Below are 18,950 nucleotides of genomic sequence, written 5' to 3' on the forward strand. Positions count from 1 at the left end.
CCTCACAAGTGAGACGCCTCGGGGTCGACCTCTGCCCCCCTGCCAACACCGTCTGCGACCGGTCAGAGAGATAGGAGGAGAACCACCGATAAACGGTGCCTCCCACTCCCAAACCCTCCAACCGGTGCAGCAGGATACCATGGTCGATGGTATCAAAAGCTGCTGAGAGGTCTAATAAGACCAAGGCAGAGGAATAACCCCTATCCCTGGCCCTCCAGAGATCATCTACCAACGCGAACAAAGCCGTCTCCGTGCTATATCCGGGCCGAAAGCCGGACTGGAACGGGTCCAGATAGACAGTTTCATCCAGGTACTGGGGTAATTGACATGCCACACACTCTCTACAACCTTCGCCACAAAGCGAAGGTTGGAGACCGGACGATAATTTCCTAAAACAGCTGGGTCCAGGGAAGGCTTCTTGAGGAGGGGTCTCACTACCGCCTCTTTCAAGGCAGCAGGGACAACCCCTTCCAACAAAGAAGCATTGATAATCCCCCGGAGCCAGCCTCGTGTCACCTCCTGTGTGGCCAGCACCAGCCAGGAGGGGCATGGGTCCAGCACACATGTGGTGGCATTCAACCTCCCCAGCAACCTGTCCATGTCCTCAGGAACCACAGGATCAAATCCATCCCAAACAGTCTCAACAAGACGAGTCTCCGACCTCTCCCCTGGATCTACCCAATTTTGATCCAAACCATCCCGAAGCTGAGCGATTTTATCGTATAGATAACCACTAAACTCCTCGGCACGCCCTTGTAGCGGGTCATCCCGCACCCCCTGTTGAAGGAGAGAGCGGGTCACCCGAAACAGGGCGGCCGGGCGGTTAGCTGCCGATGCAATGAGAGCAGAGATGTAAGAACGCCTCGCTTCCCTCAGTGCCACTAGGTAGGTCCTACTATAAGACCTAACTAGTGTCCGATTAGCCTCCGAACGGCTGGATCTCGAGGCACTCTCTAGGCGTCTTCTCCGGCGTTTCATCTCCCTCAGCTCCTCAGAGAACCAAGGAGCTGGTTGAGACCTACGCCGGGTCAGAGGCCGCAAAGGTACGACACGGTCTAGAGCCCCAGCCGCGACTAGTTCTTCTATTTGCTGTTTTTTTTTTAAATCAGACGGTTTGCTTGCTGCTAGATCTGCATTTTCATTCACAGTCAATGTTCTGCTATAATACCTGCTCAAGTCATGGTGAATCTTCTGCTTCATTTCCAAATTACAATAGTTAAACACGCCTTCAAATTGCTCATAAATCCCTGTCTAGAAGTACATTCCATCTCAAATTTGTTCTTAGACTTCTTTTTAAATTTTCTATCAAGTTGCTTACAAATTACGTTCATGAAATTGCTTTTATTTAATTTTACAATTATGCTGAAAAGACAATGCTAATCTACTAGAAGATTTTATTTTACAACATTGGAAACCTACAAGTTTCCTACTTCTTATATAGAGGTTTAAGGATCCAAAAATAAAAATACATTGGCCTATACTATAGTAGATTTTGTGAAATTATTGATTATTGCAGAGTTCTAACCATCAGCTATGGTAAAAATAAATTCATAAATACATGAATATTTGTATATTATGTATATTATATATTAAGCATTAATTTTTCTAGACACATGTTTTCTTGCTAATCTACTTCACCTCAAGGAATTTGGAAGCTGTTTACTAATTTCATCAGTTTCAGAACTGATTGAATAATGGTATATTCAAAAGTATAATATGAGGAAAATAATGGCACCCAACAAATCATGTAAATTATGTTAGATCTATTGTTTCAAATGTATCAGAGACCTGAAAATAGTAGCTGGTAATGATATTTATACTGGTAAGATTTTCCTAATACTATTGGGGATTAAAAAATTGAGAATCAACTCATTTAATTTCATGTTAAAAAGCAAAACAATTAAATGTATTTTTGGACATGAATTGATAATACCTGCTGACTAGATGTCAGATAATACACTTTTCTAGGTTATAAACAGTTTCTTCAAATTCTTCCAGGGAACTCAAACTTGTTCTACATAATAGAATTGTAACACATGTTTTCTTTGCCTTCAGCTGGAAGCCGTTCTGGTTCTCCTGGAAGAGTTTTGACTACAACTACACTTTCAACTATGAATACAGGTGTTCAGAGAGTACTAGTCAGCCCTGCAACAGCACAAAAACGTAGCAAGATTCCTCGAAGCCAAGGATGCAGCAGAGAAGCAAGTCCTTCAAGATTGTCTGTTGGTAAGATTTGTTCATTATAGCCAGCAGAGGTTACACTATTTTGTGTCACACATAATGACTGAATATAACAAAGACAAGCTATGTCTCATCTCACAAAACTCTTGCACTATGCTACTAAAATTGTAGTTTTCAGCAGCAGAATACCTCACACTAAGGCCTAAAATAAGTCTGCTAAGTGCAAATTCTGTCCTTTTCCTAAAATTTAGGCTAATCACTTCAGCACCATCCGGGTAAAATTATCAAGCCATCTCTAACATACACGCATGCACATGCACGTACACCATGGCCTTGCAACGCAGCAAGAATGAAAGAGCACAAATTTCCTGAACATGTGACTAAAATGCTATTGATTCTGCTCTCAGCATTCCAGAAAAACCCAACTCCAATTAAAAACTCTGTGGCAAGCATTTTCTGAAAGTTCCATTTATTAAAGTAGGTATACTGGCACATTTGGGAAAACCTGAATCTGAGAGATTTTCCCTCAGTAAATTAAAATCCCCAAAACCAATCCTTTACTCATAAGTCCATCACATGATCCAATCACTGTCCATCCCATTTCGAGACATTACTCCAACTACTCCTCCAGATGCAGGATTGTCCTGACCTTGACCGAAAGGAAGAATGCTATTTTGTCTAACTAATTCCCTCTACTGAATCCCCCCTCCTACTTTCCCAAACACAAGAAGGTGGCAGCATGGAAGCTTCCGGTCTAATATGGCTTCCAAAGCTGATAGGCGTCCCCACCGATGAAAAAAACACATCCTGGAAAATAAAATAGACAAAACACAAAAGAAAGGGTTAACACATTGTACATCAAACCGCTTAACCCCCTCTCCCCCCTCCAGGAGGACCCTTTGGCTTCTCAGGAAATTTACCATGAAACTGTTTTACTAATCTATCAGCTTTCACATCCCAACTTTTTACCCAAGTAGCTTCAGACAAAGGTACCCTTTCCAGGGTACCAAATACTGCAACCGGCCCCTATGTAATCTAGAGTCAAGGATCTTCTTAACTTCATAATGAGTCTCCCCTTGTACTATCAAAGGCTGGCGGGGGGAGCAGCTGGTAAGGGTCTTAAATTAGATCCTATTGCTGGTTTCAATAAGCTTGTTGTGGCTCCAGACCCCCCCCCCGGCCTGGCCCCTTGCCAGAGAGTGACTCAGAGAGTGAGGGGGAAGGGCCGTCAGGGCTCCCCTCTGCAGGGCCAGCCTCTCTGGCTCAGCTCCAGGAGCCAGAGGCAGGCCAGGTGGAGGAGGTGACAAGGCCTCTGTCTCCTATATCTCCCCCCACCCAGGCAATGCTTTCAGACCCAGCTGTGGACAATCAGTCCTGGTTAGATCCCAGGTTTCGTAGACAAGAGAGGCAGGAAAAACAAAAAAGGGGGTGGGGCAGGCCTAGAGAGTGCTGAGTCACGGAGCCACACCCCACAGGGTATAAAACCAGGAGGGGCTGCTCTACTACTTTGTGACAGACAAATGAACTGACTGGAGAAAACTTGAGCTGAATTATTTGGCCTGAATTGCTGTTTGTTCCTGACTTCTTGGTTGCTCCAGTAACGAGCTTCGGTGACGCCGGCATCTGGGAAGATAAAGGAAACCTTGGCAGACGATCGCTGGTTTGCTGCCAGAGCTGATAGCTGCTGTGGACTACATTGCTGGCTAATTGAGTCAGCTCAAGTGTTTCCCGGACTGAGGTGTGGGGGACAGAACAAAGCTTCTGTGAAACACTGGATGCACTTACCCTAATATGCGAGGGAGGTTAAGTTGGACAGTTACAGGTTAATCACTTTCACTATAGGGAAGGGACCTATGAATTTGGGTCCAAATTTCTTGCTAGATAGTCTCAATCTTTTGTGTTTGGTTGACAAATACATCTTATCTCCTATTCGGAAAGGTGGTTGGAGAGACCTGTGCTTCTCTGCCTAGGTTTTATATTTCTCTGCTGCTTCCACTAAAGCTTTCTTAGTATTCTCCCACCCCTTTTTTAATGAGGCTATCCATTCTGTTAGGGACATGGAAGTGGGTGGCTTTCTAGACAACTCAGGCATTGTCTCAAAATCCATGGCAGTAGTTATTTGAAAAGGGGTCAACTACTATGTACTGCATTATTATAAGCCACCTTGGTGAACAGTAACAATTTTGTCCAGTTCTTTTGTTGATAGTTTACATAACATCGGTAACATGGCAGTGGATCGTTTCACAGATCAGCTGGTAGCAGGATGGAAAGCCAAGCTAAGTCCCTGGGACAACTCAACGGATCTCAGGAACTCTTTCCAGCACTTAGCAGTAAATTGAACCCCACAATCTGATATTATTCGCCGCGGGATGCTATGAAGCCTATAGATGTGCTTCACAAAAAGTTTTGCCGGCTTTTTGGCAGAAGGTTATCCGTTGCAAGCAATAAAGTGTGTTTGCTTGGAGAATAAATCCATGACAGTCCAAATCACCATATTTCCCCCGCTGTTTGGGTGTTCAACAATTAAGTCCATTGCAATATCTTCCCAGGCTGGAGAAACCCAGAGGGTTTCCCTGGTTTGGATTTTATGGTGGCACAGATTGCGCAGCTTTTTACTTAGACCTCTACATTGGTTTTCATCCTTGGCCATCAGAATTGTTTTCTAGCCAAATGGAGGATTTTTAAAAATACAAAGTGACCCCTAATTGAGAATCATGACTGTGCTTTAGCACTAGTAGTCTCATGCAGCTGGACACATAAATATTACTCCCTTTCCAAGCCAATCCCTCCCTCAAAGTTAAGTCCATCTGGTTTTCTTTAAATCACATATCATTTGAGAGCACTGCTTTTAGCTCTGCTCTCAGCTTGTCTTCGGGGAGGTTGGAACTGCTCCACGTTTGTGCTTTAGTACATGCTTGAGCTGCTGGTTGGGTTTCAGAGATCATGGCATGTGCTACCTCTTCTCGCCAGCTGTCAAACTGGGGCTTTCTGGACAATAGGTTTTTTCCCCTGAAATGTATTTTAGGTTGAAATAGAAGTGTTTAAAATATTGAGCCCAGCGAACTTGTTTGGGGGAAAGCTTCCGAGGCGTCATCAATGCCTCTAGGTTTTTATGGTCAGTCCATACTTCGAACGACTCCTTTACCCCCTCTAGGAAGTGTCTCCAGGATAAGAGAGCCCATCGCACCACAAAAGCCTCTTTCTCCCATACTGCCCATCTGCATTCAGTGTCTGTTAACTTTTTTGACACATAGGCACAAGGCATTAATTCATTTTGAGTCTTCCTTTGTAGTAGAACAGCAGCTACCACCATCACTAGTCACTAGCATCAGCTTGGATTATAAAGGGTTTATTTGGGTCAGGGTGCTGGAGGATCTGCTCCACTGCGAATAGGCATTTTAAATGTTCAAAGGATTTCTGACAGTCCATTGTCCAAGGGAGGGGTTTTTTTAGGTTTTGGCTTGGTTGGAGATGGACCAATTTTTAGAAGCTCAGTTAACGGGTGTGCGACCTTTGCAAAGGAAGGGATGAATTGTCTATAAAAATTTGCAGAACTCAGGAAGCTTTGAAGTAGCTTCCGGGTTCATGGGGGCTGCCAATCTAATACCGCCTTCAACTTTTCTGGGTCCCTTGGTTAGACATTCGGTATCCTAGGTAGTCCAAAGATTCCTTGTGGAATTTTTATTGGGCTTTGCATAGAGTTTGGCCACTAATAGTGTAGGAGTATGTGATCCGGTCAATGCCCAGGATTCCATGCAACCTGTATAAAGTCCCATACAAAATATTTTATGGGTCGATTACCTTGCTTCATCACCTTTATTGTAGCTTCATTTTCATTGATCCAGTTTGGGTCTTCAAATCTGGCCCGGAGCAGCTCAACAAAACCATTGGCATCATTTAGTTCACCAGCTCCCTCATTGTGCAGCTCAGCTATCCACTCGGTAGCATCCCCTTCATTCATCTCATCAGAAATCACGGATACTAAGTCTCTATCTTTTTCATATTGCTCTCCATACTGATCTCTATGAGCTCAGATTCACCTGAGGAAGTAAGCCAGTTAGGCCATCTTACCATCAAATGTTGCTCTAAACCGGGGAGCCAGTTGCCTCGCTGGTGGGATGGCATGGGTGGCGGGGCTGGGACCTGCTGGTGCACCATGGCAGGTGGTGGAGCGAGCACCCATGGTTGAGCTGGAACTTGCGGCGGGGTTGCTGCTGGTTGCTGGATTGCGGCTGGAGTCGAGATAGGAGCCAGCTGCTGTGCTCTTGTTGGGCTGCAGAGGGGGGGAGCTCCAGCTGGCTGCTAGATTAGCCCCCACTGATGTGCCAGGATCATCGGGGCATATTGGGCACATGGTGATCCCTGGAAAATTGAGCAGAAGGTACTGGCATCCATTGGCACTGGACCCACCCTTGGCTGGGATAGAGTCCCTAGTGTGGGGGGATGCATTCCGCAGGAGTTAGCATAAAGGGGTTGGCGAGAGGGGGCAGCTGGCAGTGGTGACGGTCCCCATGCTGGCTGCATCTGCTGTCTCCCGCCTGCTGCTTGGCCTGGCTGTGCTGAGCTGCCCCTCCAATTATCCCTGGCTGGGTAGATAGGTGCCTGCACCACGCTAATTCCTCTGCCTGGTCTTGGATCAGGAAAAGTGAATATGGGTTGCATTAAGCTTTATCTCACGAGGAGGTTGAAACTGTGGGGCATAACTTCCCACTTCCATCAGCTCAAAATGCTACGGGAGTCCAGTTAACAATTGGCTTCAAGACAGAGGCAACAGGTTCCAGTCCTGGGAATCTCTGGATCACAAAGCTGTCACACTTCTCCACTCTGGCTCGTGGGTTGACTTCACTGGGCTGGAAGCAGCACAATATTCTGGCAGTCTCTCTTCCGGTCCCCTTTCTGGAATTGGATCATACTGGCAACCTTTCCAGGAATCCAACTCCTTGGGCCGAGCACCTAGCCTTCATGTTGTCTCTGCAGCTTCAATGGCTCTTGGCCACTTCTTCAGAAAGAGAATACCGGGTCTCAATAAGCCCTCCAGTATCTGTCCCTACGGCTCCCTCTGCAATCTCCTCTTTCTCCTCCATCTTGGCTGAGTCTTCACACCACCCAAGTTTTAGGTCAGTGCTGAGGCTCAGCACCCCAGACAGCCCCCTTTTAGGGTGCCATTATGATTTTAAAGACTTAGGTTAATGTCAGCATTCCAAAAAACCCAACTCCAATTAAAAACTCCAAGGCAAGCATTTTCTCAAATTTATTAGAGTAGGTATACTGGCACATCTCAGAAAACCCAAATCTGAGAGTTCTGAGTTTTCCCTCAGTAAATCAAAATCCCCAAAACCAATCCCTCACTCATCAGTTCATCACATGATCCAATCACCATCTGTCCCATCTCGAGACATCACCCCAACCACTCCTTCTCCAGATGCAGGATTGTCCTGACCTTGACCAAAAGGAAGAATATTATTTTGTCTAACTACATTCCCTCTAATAAATCCCCCCTCCTACTTTCTCACACACAAGAAGGTAGCAGTGTGGAAGCTTAAGGTCTAATATGATTTCCAAAGCTAACATCTGCCTTTTCAGTTTCTGAGATTAGTATTGTATTGGGAGAAGAAACATAAATATACATTTCTACAGATATCACTCAGGTTTATTTTAAAGCATAAACATAAGTTTTGTCCCTGTAGCTTAGTATAATAGTATTAGGACCTTTCGCCGTGAGCTGAAAACGCACTTATTTATTCAAGCGGGACTGGCTTAAAATTTTATTGGGTTAAAATTTTATTGGGTTATTTATATTTTAATATTTAATTCGTTTTAAATTTGGCCATTTTATAATATGCTTGTTTTAATTTCTTTTAATATTGATATTGTGATTTTTTACTTGGCTGTACACCGCCCTGAGTCCTTCGGGAGAAGGGCGGTATAGAAATTGAATAAAATAAATAAATAAAATAAAATAAATAATTAACCCTGTGCTGGAACATGTTTGTAAGCACTATTATCTTTTAAAAAACATACAATTCTTAAAATGTTGAAAATTATGAAATCACATTAATGTATATATCATTTTATCTAAATTGATAAACAAGTATATAGGTATAGTAATATCATCTATTTTCCCTGAAGATAGTTGTGTGTTTAATGTTGATTCATATGTCACTCAGCTATAACTAGTTTATCAAGTCAAGATGTTTTTCTGGGATTATCTCCTATATTTAGTGTAAGTAGATAGATAGATAGATAGATAGATAGATAGATAGATAGATAGATAGATAGATAGATAGATAGATAGATAGATAGATAGATAGATAGATACACACACATATACATACATATATACATATACATATATACATACACACATGTGTGTATATATATATATATATATATATATATATATATATATATATATATATATATATATATATGTAGGTCTTTTGTTATTCGGGTTTTCTCCCGCGTAAAATTGGAAGTGTCTTCTTATATACATATACCTCCCGCTGGTAGGCGGGAGGTATCACGAGATGATACCTCCCACCTACCAGCCATTTGGAAACCCGCCCTTATTGACAAACGAGTCCTTAACACGAGGAATGACACCAGACCCACACTCACGAGGTCCACACAGGATGTCACCACCACACATCCACCCAGAAAGCAGACCCAAACCCACACTGATCAGGAAGCACGACCAAGGACCAGAAGCCAGACCGCAGCTGCAACATTAGCCATTTCAAACCCCTCCAATCCATACATGCAGCAGACTGACACCCACTATGAAGATGTAGCACGACCACGAACACGAAGCCAAACAGCAGCAGTGCAGCTCACCAGCTCAAATCCCCCTGCAACTCAGACTAATCTGAGCACAACCAAGCCCCCACCCAAACAGGACACACCCCCAGCCAATCAGAGCACAAAAAAACCCCCATCCAATCAGAGCACAGCCAAGCTCCCACCCAATCAGTTCAAACCCCCACTAGCAGTTAAAAAGGAAGAAACAGCTGCAATCACACATTGCTCCCTGAAGCCTGAAGATGACGAATGAGACTTCGTCGAAACGTCGCCAAGACACTTCCAATTTTACGCGGGAGAAAACCCGAATAACCAAAGACCTACATACAAACACTCGCGAAAACCTCAGAAAACATATATATATATATACATATACATATATATATATATATATGTATATGTATATGTATATGTATATATGTATATATATATTCTGATGTTTCGCTGGTATGTAGGTCTTTGTTATTCGGGTTTTCCGTGTAAGATTGAAAGTATTTAAGCAACATTTCGATGAGATCTTACTCATCATCTTCAGGCTAAATATTCAACCGTGCTTCTAGGAGAAAATATGTGCTTTTCTCCTAGAAGCACGAAGCTGTAAACACCTAGCCTGAAGATGACGAATGGGATTTCATCGAAATGTCGCCAAGACACTTCCAATTTTACACGGGAGAAAACCTGAATAACCAAAGACCCACATATATATATATATACGCAGGTTTTGGTATGTTCGGGTCTTTTCCAGTGTAAGATTGGAAGTATCGATGAGATATCACTCATCATCTTTAGACTTTGGCTTTGTTCTTATGTGAGCAAAGTGTGTATTTTAACTGCTGTTTCTCTATAAATACTGGTGGGGGGGTGTTTTTTGAATTGCAGACCTAGCTGTTGCAAGCTGATTGGTTGGCTGTGTTGCTACATATTGATTGGTTAATGGAGTTTTTTGAATAGCTGGCCTAGCTGTTGCAAGCTGATTGGTGGCTGTGTTGCTAATTGGTTAATGGGGTTGATATTGATGGGGGTTGCTAATTGGTTAATGGGGTTGATGATGATGGGGTTGATGTTTGTGTGGGAAGTAGCATTTTGGGCCCCTGGTCTGGTTCCGAGTTTGAGGTCCTATTATGTGTTGATGTTTGTGTGGGGAGTAGTATTTTGGGGCCTGGTTTGGTTCCGAGTTCGAGGTCTTGTCGTGTGTTGGTGTCAATTTTTGTAGCTGGGATTCGTTTCTTGACTAGTGCTAGTTTCCAGATGTTTGGTAAGCGGGAGGTATATGTATGCAGGTTTTGGTATATTCGGGTTTTTTCCCGTGTAAGATTGAAAGTATTTAAGCAACATTTCGATGAGATCTTACTCATCATCTTCAGGCTTCACACTTTGTCACATAAGAACAAAGCCAAAAACTCCAGCCTGAAGATGATAAGTGAGATCTCATCGAAATGTTGCCTACATACTTTCAACCTTACACGGAAAAGACCTGAATATGCCAAGATCTACATACCTATACACATGAAAACCTATGAAAACACACACACAATATAATATAATATAATATAATATAATATAATATAATATAATATAATATAATATAATATAATATAATATAATATAATATAATATAATATAATATAAATAGTAAATAGTGCTTTAAAAATGCTCGGTATTATACAAAGTAAAAATACTTGGGATTGCATTAAAATGTGAATTTTTTCTGTATCTTTCCCTTTTTGTGCTGCTGTTGGTCTGTCCCCTGAATCATACTAGCTCGAGGTAGTCGCATTCCTCGACCTAGTGTGAGTCAGGGATGCAGTCGGGAAGCCAGTCGGGAAAGTAGCAGGGATACAAGCCCTGTCCGCTCTTTTGCACCCCTTGGTAAGTACATGGAGAGCTTATTATGCATGGTTGTTTGCTCATGATTATCTGCTAATATAAGCTGAAGTAAAAATAACAAGTAAATATTTCCCTGCATAAAAGACATGTGATTTGCCTACTTTGGCTGAAGAATTTATTCATCTAAAGAGCTTAAAATTTTATTGGGTTAAAATTTTATTGGGTTATTTATATTTTAATATTTTAATTCGTTTTAAATTTGGCCATTTTATAATATGCTTGTTTTAATTTCTTTTAATATTGATATTGTGATTTTTTACTTGGCTGTACACCGCCCTGAGTCCTTCGGGAGAAGGGCGGTATAGAAATTGAAGTAAATAAATAAATAAATAAATAAATAATTAACCCTGTGCTGGAACATGTTTGTAAGCACTATTATCTTTTAAAAACATACAAACACTGCGAAAACCTCAGAAAACATATATATATATATATATATATATATATATATATATATATATATATATATATATATATATATATATATATATATATATATATATATATATATATATATATAGGTCTTTGTTATTCGGGTTTTCCGTGTAAGATTGAAAGTATTTAAGCAACATTTCGATGAGATCTTACTCATCATCTTCAGGCTTCACACTTTGTCACATAAGAACAAAGCCAAAACTCCAGCCTGAAGATGATGAGTGAGACCTTATCGAAACATCGCCAACATACTTTCAACCTTACGGGAAAAGACCTGAATATGCCAAGATCTACATACCTATACACATGAAAACCTATGAAAACACACACACACACTTGCTCCTAGAAGCACGAAGCTGTAAACACCAGCCTGAAGATGACGAATGAGACTTCGTCAAAATGTTGCCAAGACAGTTCCAATTTTACACGGAGAAAACCTGAATAACCAAAGACCCACATATATATATATATATATATATATATATATATATATATATATATATATATATATATATATATATATATATATATATATATATATATATATATATATATATAGGTCTTTGTTATTCGGGTTTTCCGTGTAAGATTGAAAGTATTTAAGCAACATTTCGATGAGATCTTACTCATCATCTTCAGGCTTCACACTTTGTCACATAAGAACAAAGCCAAAACTCCAGCCTGAAGATGATGAGTGAGACCTTATCGAAACATCGCCAACATACTTTCAACCTTACGGGAAAAGACCTGAATATGCCAAGATCTACATACCTATACACATGAAAACCTGAATAACCAAAGACCTACATACAAACATGAAAACCTGAATAACCAAAGACCCACATATATATATATATACGCAGGTTTTGGTATATTCGGGTTTTCCGTGTAAGATTGGAAGTATCGATGAGATATCACTCATCATCTTTAGACTTTGGCTTTGTTCTTATGTGAGCAAAGTGTGTATTTTAACTGCTGTTTCTCTATAAATACTGGTGGGGGGGTGTTTTTTGAATTGCAGACCTAGCTGTTGCAAGCTGATTGGTTGGCTGTGTTGCTACATATTGATTGGTTAATGGAGTTTTTTGAATAGCTGGCCTAGCTGTTGCAAGCTGATTGGTGGCTGTGTTGCTAATTGGTTAATGGGGTTGATATTGATGGGGGTTGCTAATTGGTTAATGGGGTTGATGATGATGGGGTTGATGTTTGTGTGGGAAGTAGCATTTTGGGCCCCTGGTCTGGTTCCGAGTTTGAGGTCCTATTATGTGTTGATGTTTGTGTGGGGAGTAGTATTTTGGGGCCTGGTTTGGTTCCGAGTTCGAGGTCTTGTCGTGTGTTGGTGTCAATTTTTGTAGCTGGGATTCGTTTCTTGACTAGTGCTAGTTTCCAGATGTTTGGTAAGCGGGAGGTATATGTATGCAGGTTTTGGTATATTCGGGTTTTTTCCCGTGTAAGATTGAAAGTATTTAAGCAACATTTCGATGAGATCTTACTCATCATCTTCAGGCTTCACACTTTGTCACATAAGAACAAAGCCAAAAACTCCAGCCTGAAGATGATAAGTGAGATCTCATCGAAATGTTGCCTACATACTTTCAATCTTACACAGGAAAAGACCCGAACATACTAAAACCTATATATATATATATATATATATATATATATATATATATATATATATATATATATATATATATATATATATATAGAGAGAGAGAGAGAGAGAGAGAGAGAGAGAGAGAGAGAGAGAGAGGGGGAGGGAGGGAGGGAGGGAGGGAGGGAGGGAGGGAGGGAGGGAGGGAGCTCATTGAAACGACCAATCTGCAAACACCCACTCCATCTACCAATCAACATGCAACCACACAGCCAACCAACACGCTCACAGCAACATTCCCCACCTCCCCACCAGTATTTATAGAGAGACAGCAGCTCCGACCATGCTTTGCTCACAGAAGCACAAAGCCAAAAGCACCAGCCTGAAGATGATGAGTGAGACCTTATCGAAACATCGCCAACATACTTTCAACCTTACACGGGAAAAGACCTGAATATGCCAAGATCTACATACCTATACACATGAAAACCTATGAAAACACACACACACACACACACACACACACACACACACACACACACACTTGCTCCTAGAAGCACGAAGCTGTAAACACCAGCCTGAAGATGTCGAATGAGACTTCGTCAAAATGTTGCCAAGACAGTTCCAATTTTACGTGGGAGAATACCCGAATAACCAAAGACCTACATACAAACACCTGCGAAAACCTCAGAAAACACACACACACACACACAATATAATATAATATAATATAATATAATATAATATAATATAATATAATATAATATAATATAATATAATATAATATAATATAATATAATATAAATAGTAAATAGTGCTTTAAAAATGCTCGGTATTATACAAAGTAAAAATACTTGGGATTGCATTAAAATGTGAATTTTTTCTGTATCTTTCCCTTTTTGTGCTGCTGTTGGTCTGTCCCCTGAATCATACTAGCTCGAGGTAGTCGCATTCCTCGACCTAGTGTGAGTCAGGGATGCAGTCGGGAAGCCAGTCGGGAAAGTAGCAGGGATACAAGCCCTGTCCGCTCTTTTGCACCCCTTGGTAAGTACATGGAGAGCTTATTATGCATGGTTGTTTGCTCATGATTATCTGCTAATATAAGCTGAAGTAAAAATAACAAGTAAATATTTCCCTGCATAAAAGACATGTGATTTGCCTACTTTGGCTGAAGAATTTATTCATCTAAAGAGCTTAAAAATTTCCTGTGGAATTGTAGAGTAATTGCACAATCCAAAGGCACATGCATAAGTATTTCTAAAGTTTTGTTGCATACATCAGGAATTTCTTCAATATATATTTCTGATGAATTTTTATTAAACTGAAAATAATTTTAAAAAGTCTGTCGAATCTCAAATTCAAGTTTCGAAATTCTTGTTAAATGCAGGGGAATTAAATTTGATGGGGAAAACTAATGATAGTCACTCACTCTGGACTGTGCACTGAGATGTAGGTGTATTTTTTGTTTCTATGATGCATAATTTTATTCCTTACTTTTTTTGTAACATATTACATTTGTTTTGATTTTTCTCTAAATATTAGATATGATTTCTGCTTAATATTTTAGATAATGGTTTAATGTAAAAGTAATAATTCATATGATTATAGTGATGGCAGTGAAAACTCAAAGGACTTTGTGTTTTGCTACCATGCAGAACTTGATGGCTTATTCAACTCAAAAGAAATTATATAAATTTTTGAAAAATATCAGACTGTAATTCTTATCAGGTTATTTTATGTCATATTGCTGCCATATAATGACAAATAACAATCACATAACAGGAATAGAATAATGATTAGTTATTTGAATTTTTTAATTGTATTACTTAATGGGCAAATCTTACATGGGCAATTCAAAAACTGTATTTCATTTTATGATTCTGGCACACTTTCCAGTGTTCATTCTTTTTAAAATGTAACATTCTAACCTATTAACTGGCTCTTTACATCACCATAGTAATTATTGACTTGAGTTTCTGATTTCTAATGAATTAACAAAAAATATTCTTCCTTGTAGTTATATTTTAAGGTAACAAGTTTGATTTAAGTGTTATTAATTAAAGCTATCAATATTTCTTTTTTAAAAAAATCCATTGCTTTTTTTTGTTTTTACATCTTTTTTTAGGAAAGATTTTTCAGGAAAAAAAGGCTTACAGCAGGTTTAAAATACTATTTTAAAGCATCATTTTTTGTGTGCGAAATCCATCAGTACAACGGCACTGCTTGACACCTGCTTAGGAACTTATTTTAATTAATATCTCAAGATCTAGTTGCTTTTAATTCAGAAAAATAACATTTAGTGTTTCTAATAAAAAAGATACGTAGAGTCATAGGAATTGAATATACGACTATACATGTGCACTCATAAAAATATAACGTATGTTTTATATGCATCTGTTAATTTTGATTGCAGCAGATTGTATTTTAAACAATGAAAAATAGTCACTGTGCTTCTGCTACAGTTGTTTTAATCAATTATGGCTAAATTGTTTTTATGATTTGCAAAGTATACTGGATTTATATGATGAATTAAATCACATTAATTATGTATATTATATTGCAAAATTTGAATCAATGAATTTTTATTTCAACATATTTCACAAATTTAACAAGAACTTCAGTGGTATTTTCTGTAAATTTCTAAGGTGAACAGCTGTCCCATATCCTTAGCTTCTGCAGTGTCTGCAATGAAGTGAATATTATTTAGAAACACTTAAACTAAATAAAAATTATAATAATATTTTAACAACCAAGAATATGGTTTCATGCAAAAATTTAAAACTGATTTTTTCCAATTCCTGCATTTTCTTTATAAAATTATAAATTGCTTTGCACTTTATTAATCTGTTTTAGGGTATAAGCAAGACTAGAAATGCTTTCTATAGGTAGTTCTTGACTTACAACCATGGGACTGGAACTTCCATTGCTAAATAAGGTGGTCATTGAGTTCAGCTGAGTTTACAGTCTTTTTTTACTATGGTCATTAAGTAAATTTGGCTTCCACTGTTGACTTCACTTGTTGGAAACCCTTTGGGAAGGTTGCAGTTAGTGATCATGTGATTCCAGGATACTGCAACCATTGTAATTACATGCCAGTTTTTATCACATGACCACAGGGGTGCAGTAATCATAAATGTGAGAACTGGTCATGAGTCACTTTTTTCAATTCTGTCATAATTGCAAACAGCTACCAAACAGATGGTCATAAATCAAGTAGTAGTCTGGATTTTTTTATAAAATAGTTCCAAGTGATATGTTGTGGGAGAGTCATAGATGAAATATTACCATAGACAACCAGAAGAATTTAGACAAGACTGTTACACCCTTGTTTTTTATTCAGTAGCCACAAGAATATGTGAAATGATAGTACCTACTGTCACCTACATGCAACTTAAATCTATATATAAAGTAGCTAAGGAGCTAATTTTTAATTTTAAAAAAAATCACATGTATTTCATCGCTTTGACTCATTTTGTGTGTAAATTGGCTGGTAGATGCAATCATCATGGACCCAACCTTCTAAACCAGTTCATGCACCCCACCTGCTTCAAAGGTGTCACTGTGAACAATCACTGCCCAGAATGGTCATTTCGAACTTGTAGCATTTAGCAGTGTAATTAAGCTTACCTGAGCTGAAAAGTTTGGAGGGATAAGACATGGCTAGTATTGGACTGCAAAGAAAGCTAGTATCTAGCCAAATAAGGTAGGAGAGATAAATTCCTCATGAATCCTGTAGCAATGAGTTCCATATTCTTGTCAGAAAAACAACATAGCAGTGCCCATAGAACTTTTACCTTTTGTTTTCCTTATAGTTTACTTAATGACCATAGTAAAAAAAGACTGTAAACTTCCCTACAGCTTTGATATCTTAGTAAATCCAATTAGAGAAATAATTATCTTTCCATCCCCAACATTAGTTAGTATCTTGTGCATCCACTTCAAATAATCAGAGTCCTGTAAACATGTTTATTTCAGCCACTAGCCTGATGCTACCACTAATATTTTTCTGAACACTTTCCAGTAGCACAGTTCTGAATATACCTTGGCAGAAGTTGGACAGAAATGGTTAACCATAGGAGCTATAAGTTGTTTAGTTGTTCCACAACAAAGACTCATTGTAATTCACCCTTGGTTACTATTTACTATTCACTATGTAAATCAATCTCCAGAGGCAGGCTGATTTCTCACTTTGCCTAGAACTTGCTTCATTGCTCTCTCTGCAGTTTTCCTGTTCTGTATTATTATAATAACAGAGAGAGTTCATATGATCCTGTTATTATAGCTTCCAGGCATCACTCCAGATCTACTGGTGCTCTCTACTCTCCAGATGTTTATGGGGCTACAGGTGAAGGATGAGTACTCTTTGCTATCATTTGTGCCATCATTCTGGATTAATTTTTACCATATTTGGTTTCCCATATAGTCTATTTTTATTGTTTTCTACTTTAGCTTGTATTCATAATTTTGGGATAATTGAAGTATATGAAACAATGCTTTCTTTACCTTAAACTTTTTCTTCTCCTAATTTAAGGTGAATGTTGCCTTTTTTTTGTTTCATTCTTTATTTCTAAAGCTTTATTAATGCATGTTGCTTTTACATACACAGTGATACAGCTTATATTGACCAAGTTCCTTTATATGGTTCTTAATTTCTAAATGAGTAAACACCAGACTGAACACACTTTAATAGGAGATTTATATAAGTTGTCAGTCTTTGAGTTCCTGTATAATTATGCTATCAATAGAATTTTGTTTTGATATTATAGAAGCCACTGTAAAATAACTGTAAAATAACAGACATTTACATTTGCATTTAAGTGTCAACATTACAGTGCAATTCAATTTTATCAGGATATTTTGGGAACTTAATTTGGTAAACATGGTTCTTTTCAGGGAGGACAAGGGGAAAATGATGACACATAGCTGACTTCATGCAAATGCTACAAGTTATATACTTAAATTGGATATTAGAAATTGGTATTAGATCAAACTTCTTTGCAGTTTTTACTATAGCAAATCCTTTAAAATGTCATTTTCACCTCTAACAATAAAGGTATTTTGGAAAAACTGAAGGAGAATTTTAGCTGCAGATACAATTGCTTGATATGCATGTATTAACATTGTCTAGATTAGAGCCTATTACACTTCCTTGACTTAATAAGTCAAATGTTATCTGGGATTAGTAGTAAGGAACCAAAACGGATAGAATTTATATATTTCAGATATTTGTTCCTTTCCAAATAAATATTATATTTCCATTTTTTAAAAACAATATATTAAACTTACTAAGTCAAGTCAAATTAATTGTTTCTTTATGCTGTTTATTTTAGGTTTTGGAATTAGTCAATCAAGCCGATTGTCTTCATCAGTTAGCGCCATGCGTGTCTTAAACACAGGCTCGGATGTTGAAGAAGCAGTAGCAGATGCTTTGGTACGTTTTTGTGGAGATAACAAAGTAGGATTTTTATTTTCTTACGCTTTATTATATTATTGTCTAATTTGATTATTGATTCTGCCAAGTTAAATGATGCTTCTTTCCTAATAAATGTTAGTACATATCTTTTTTCTTTATATAAACGTGTTTTTCTTAAGATTATATGTTCCTTGAAACCCCAGGTCTTCTACCTGTTTTATAAGATAAAAGATAATGTCTTGCATATAAATGTGTTTTATTCTGTGATACTTGTGTAAGAGAGGATTATGCATAATTTTGCAGACAGTAATATTAGCTACATATTGTTACTTTAAAATAAATATAAATACAAATCACTGGCTGAGAAATCCAGCTGAGTTAATAAAATAATATTTTAATTAGATATCATGACACATTTCACTTTCTTTATAAGCCCTACCTCGCATATCTCAAGTTTTTTTCCACTCTGCTCTTTGATCTCACAGTAATAATCTGATGGCTTCAATAGGAATTCAGTTTATATCAAAACTGGATTCTTGTGCTGTAAATTATATCTCCCTTCTTCTCCCTCTCCCTCTCCCTCTCTCTGTGTATTCTGATTCTACCTGCTTAGCATATTTGATAACAAGCTACTCAATGTTT

The 18,950-nt window shown here is 38.6% G+C and overlaps 1 protein-coding gene across 7 annotated transcripts in view; it reads left to right on the forward strand.

The window, feature by feature from the left end:
* CLASP2 (cytoplasmic linker associated protein 2) overlaps window positions 1-18,950 on the forward strand; it is a 425,149-nt gene that overhangs the window by 314,058 nt on the left and 92,141 nt on the right. For 6 of the 7 annotated variants that reach the window (XM_058184359.1, XM_058184356.1, XM_058184358.1 and 3 more), the window contains 2 exons: window positions 2,056-2,226; window positions 18,226-18,326. In XM_058184359.1, coding sequence (XP_058040342.1) covers window positions 2,056-2,226; window positions 18,226-18,326 — 272 coding nt within the window. Of the gene's footprint in view, window positions 1-2,055; window positions 2,227-10,740; window positions 10,849-17,177; window positions 17,241-18,225; window positions 18,327-18,950 lie in introns of all 7 variants that reach the window. The other variant, XM_058184362.1, reaches the window with a different exon arrangement.

The sequence above is a fragment of the Ahaetulla prasina genome, chromosome 4, assembly GCF_028640845.1.
Source record: "Ahaetulla prasina isolate Xishuangbanna chromosome 4, ASM2864084v1, whole genome shotgun sequence".
NCBI lineage: Eukaryota > Metazoa > Chordata > Lepidosauria > Squamata > Colubridae > Ahaetulla > Ahaetulla prasina.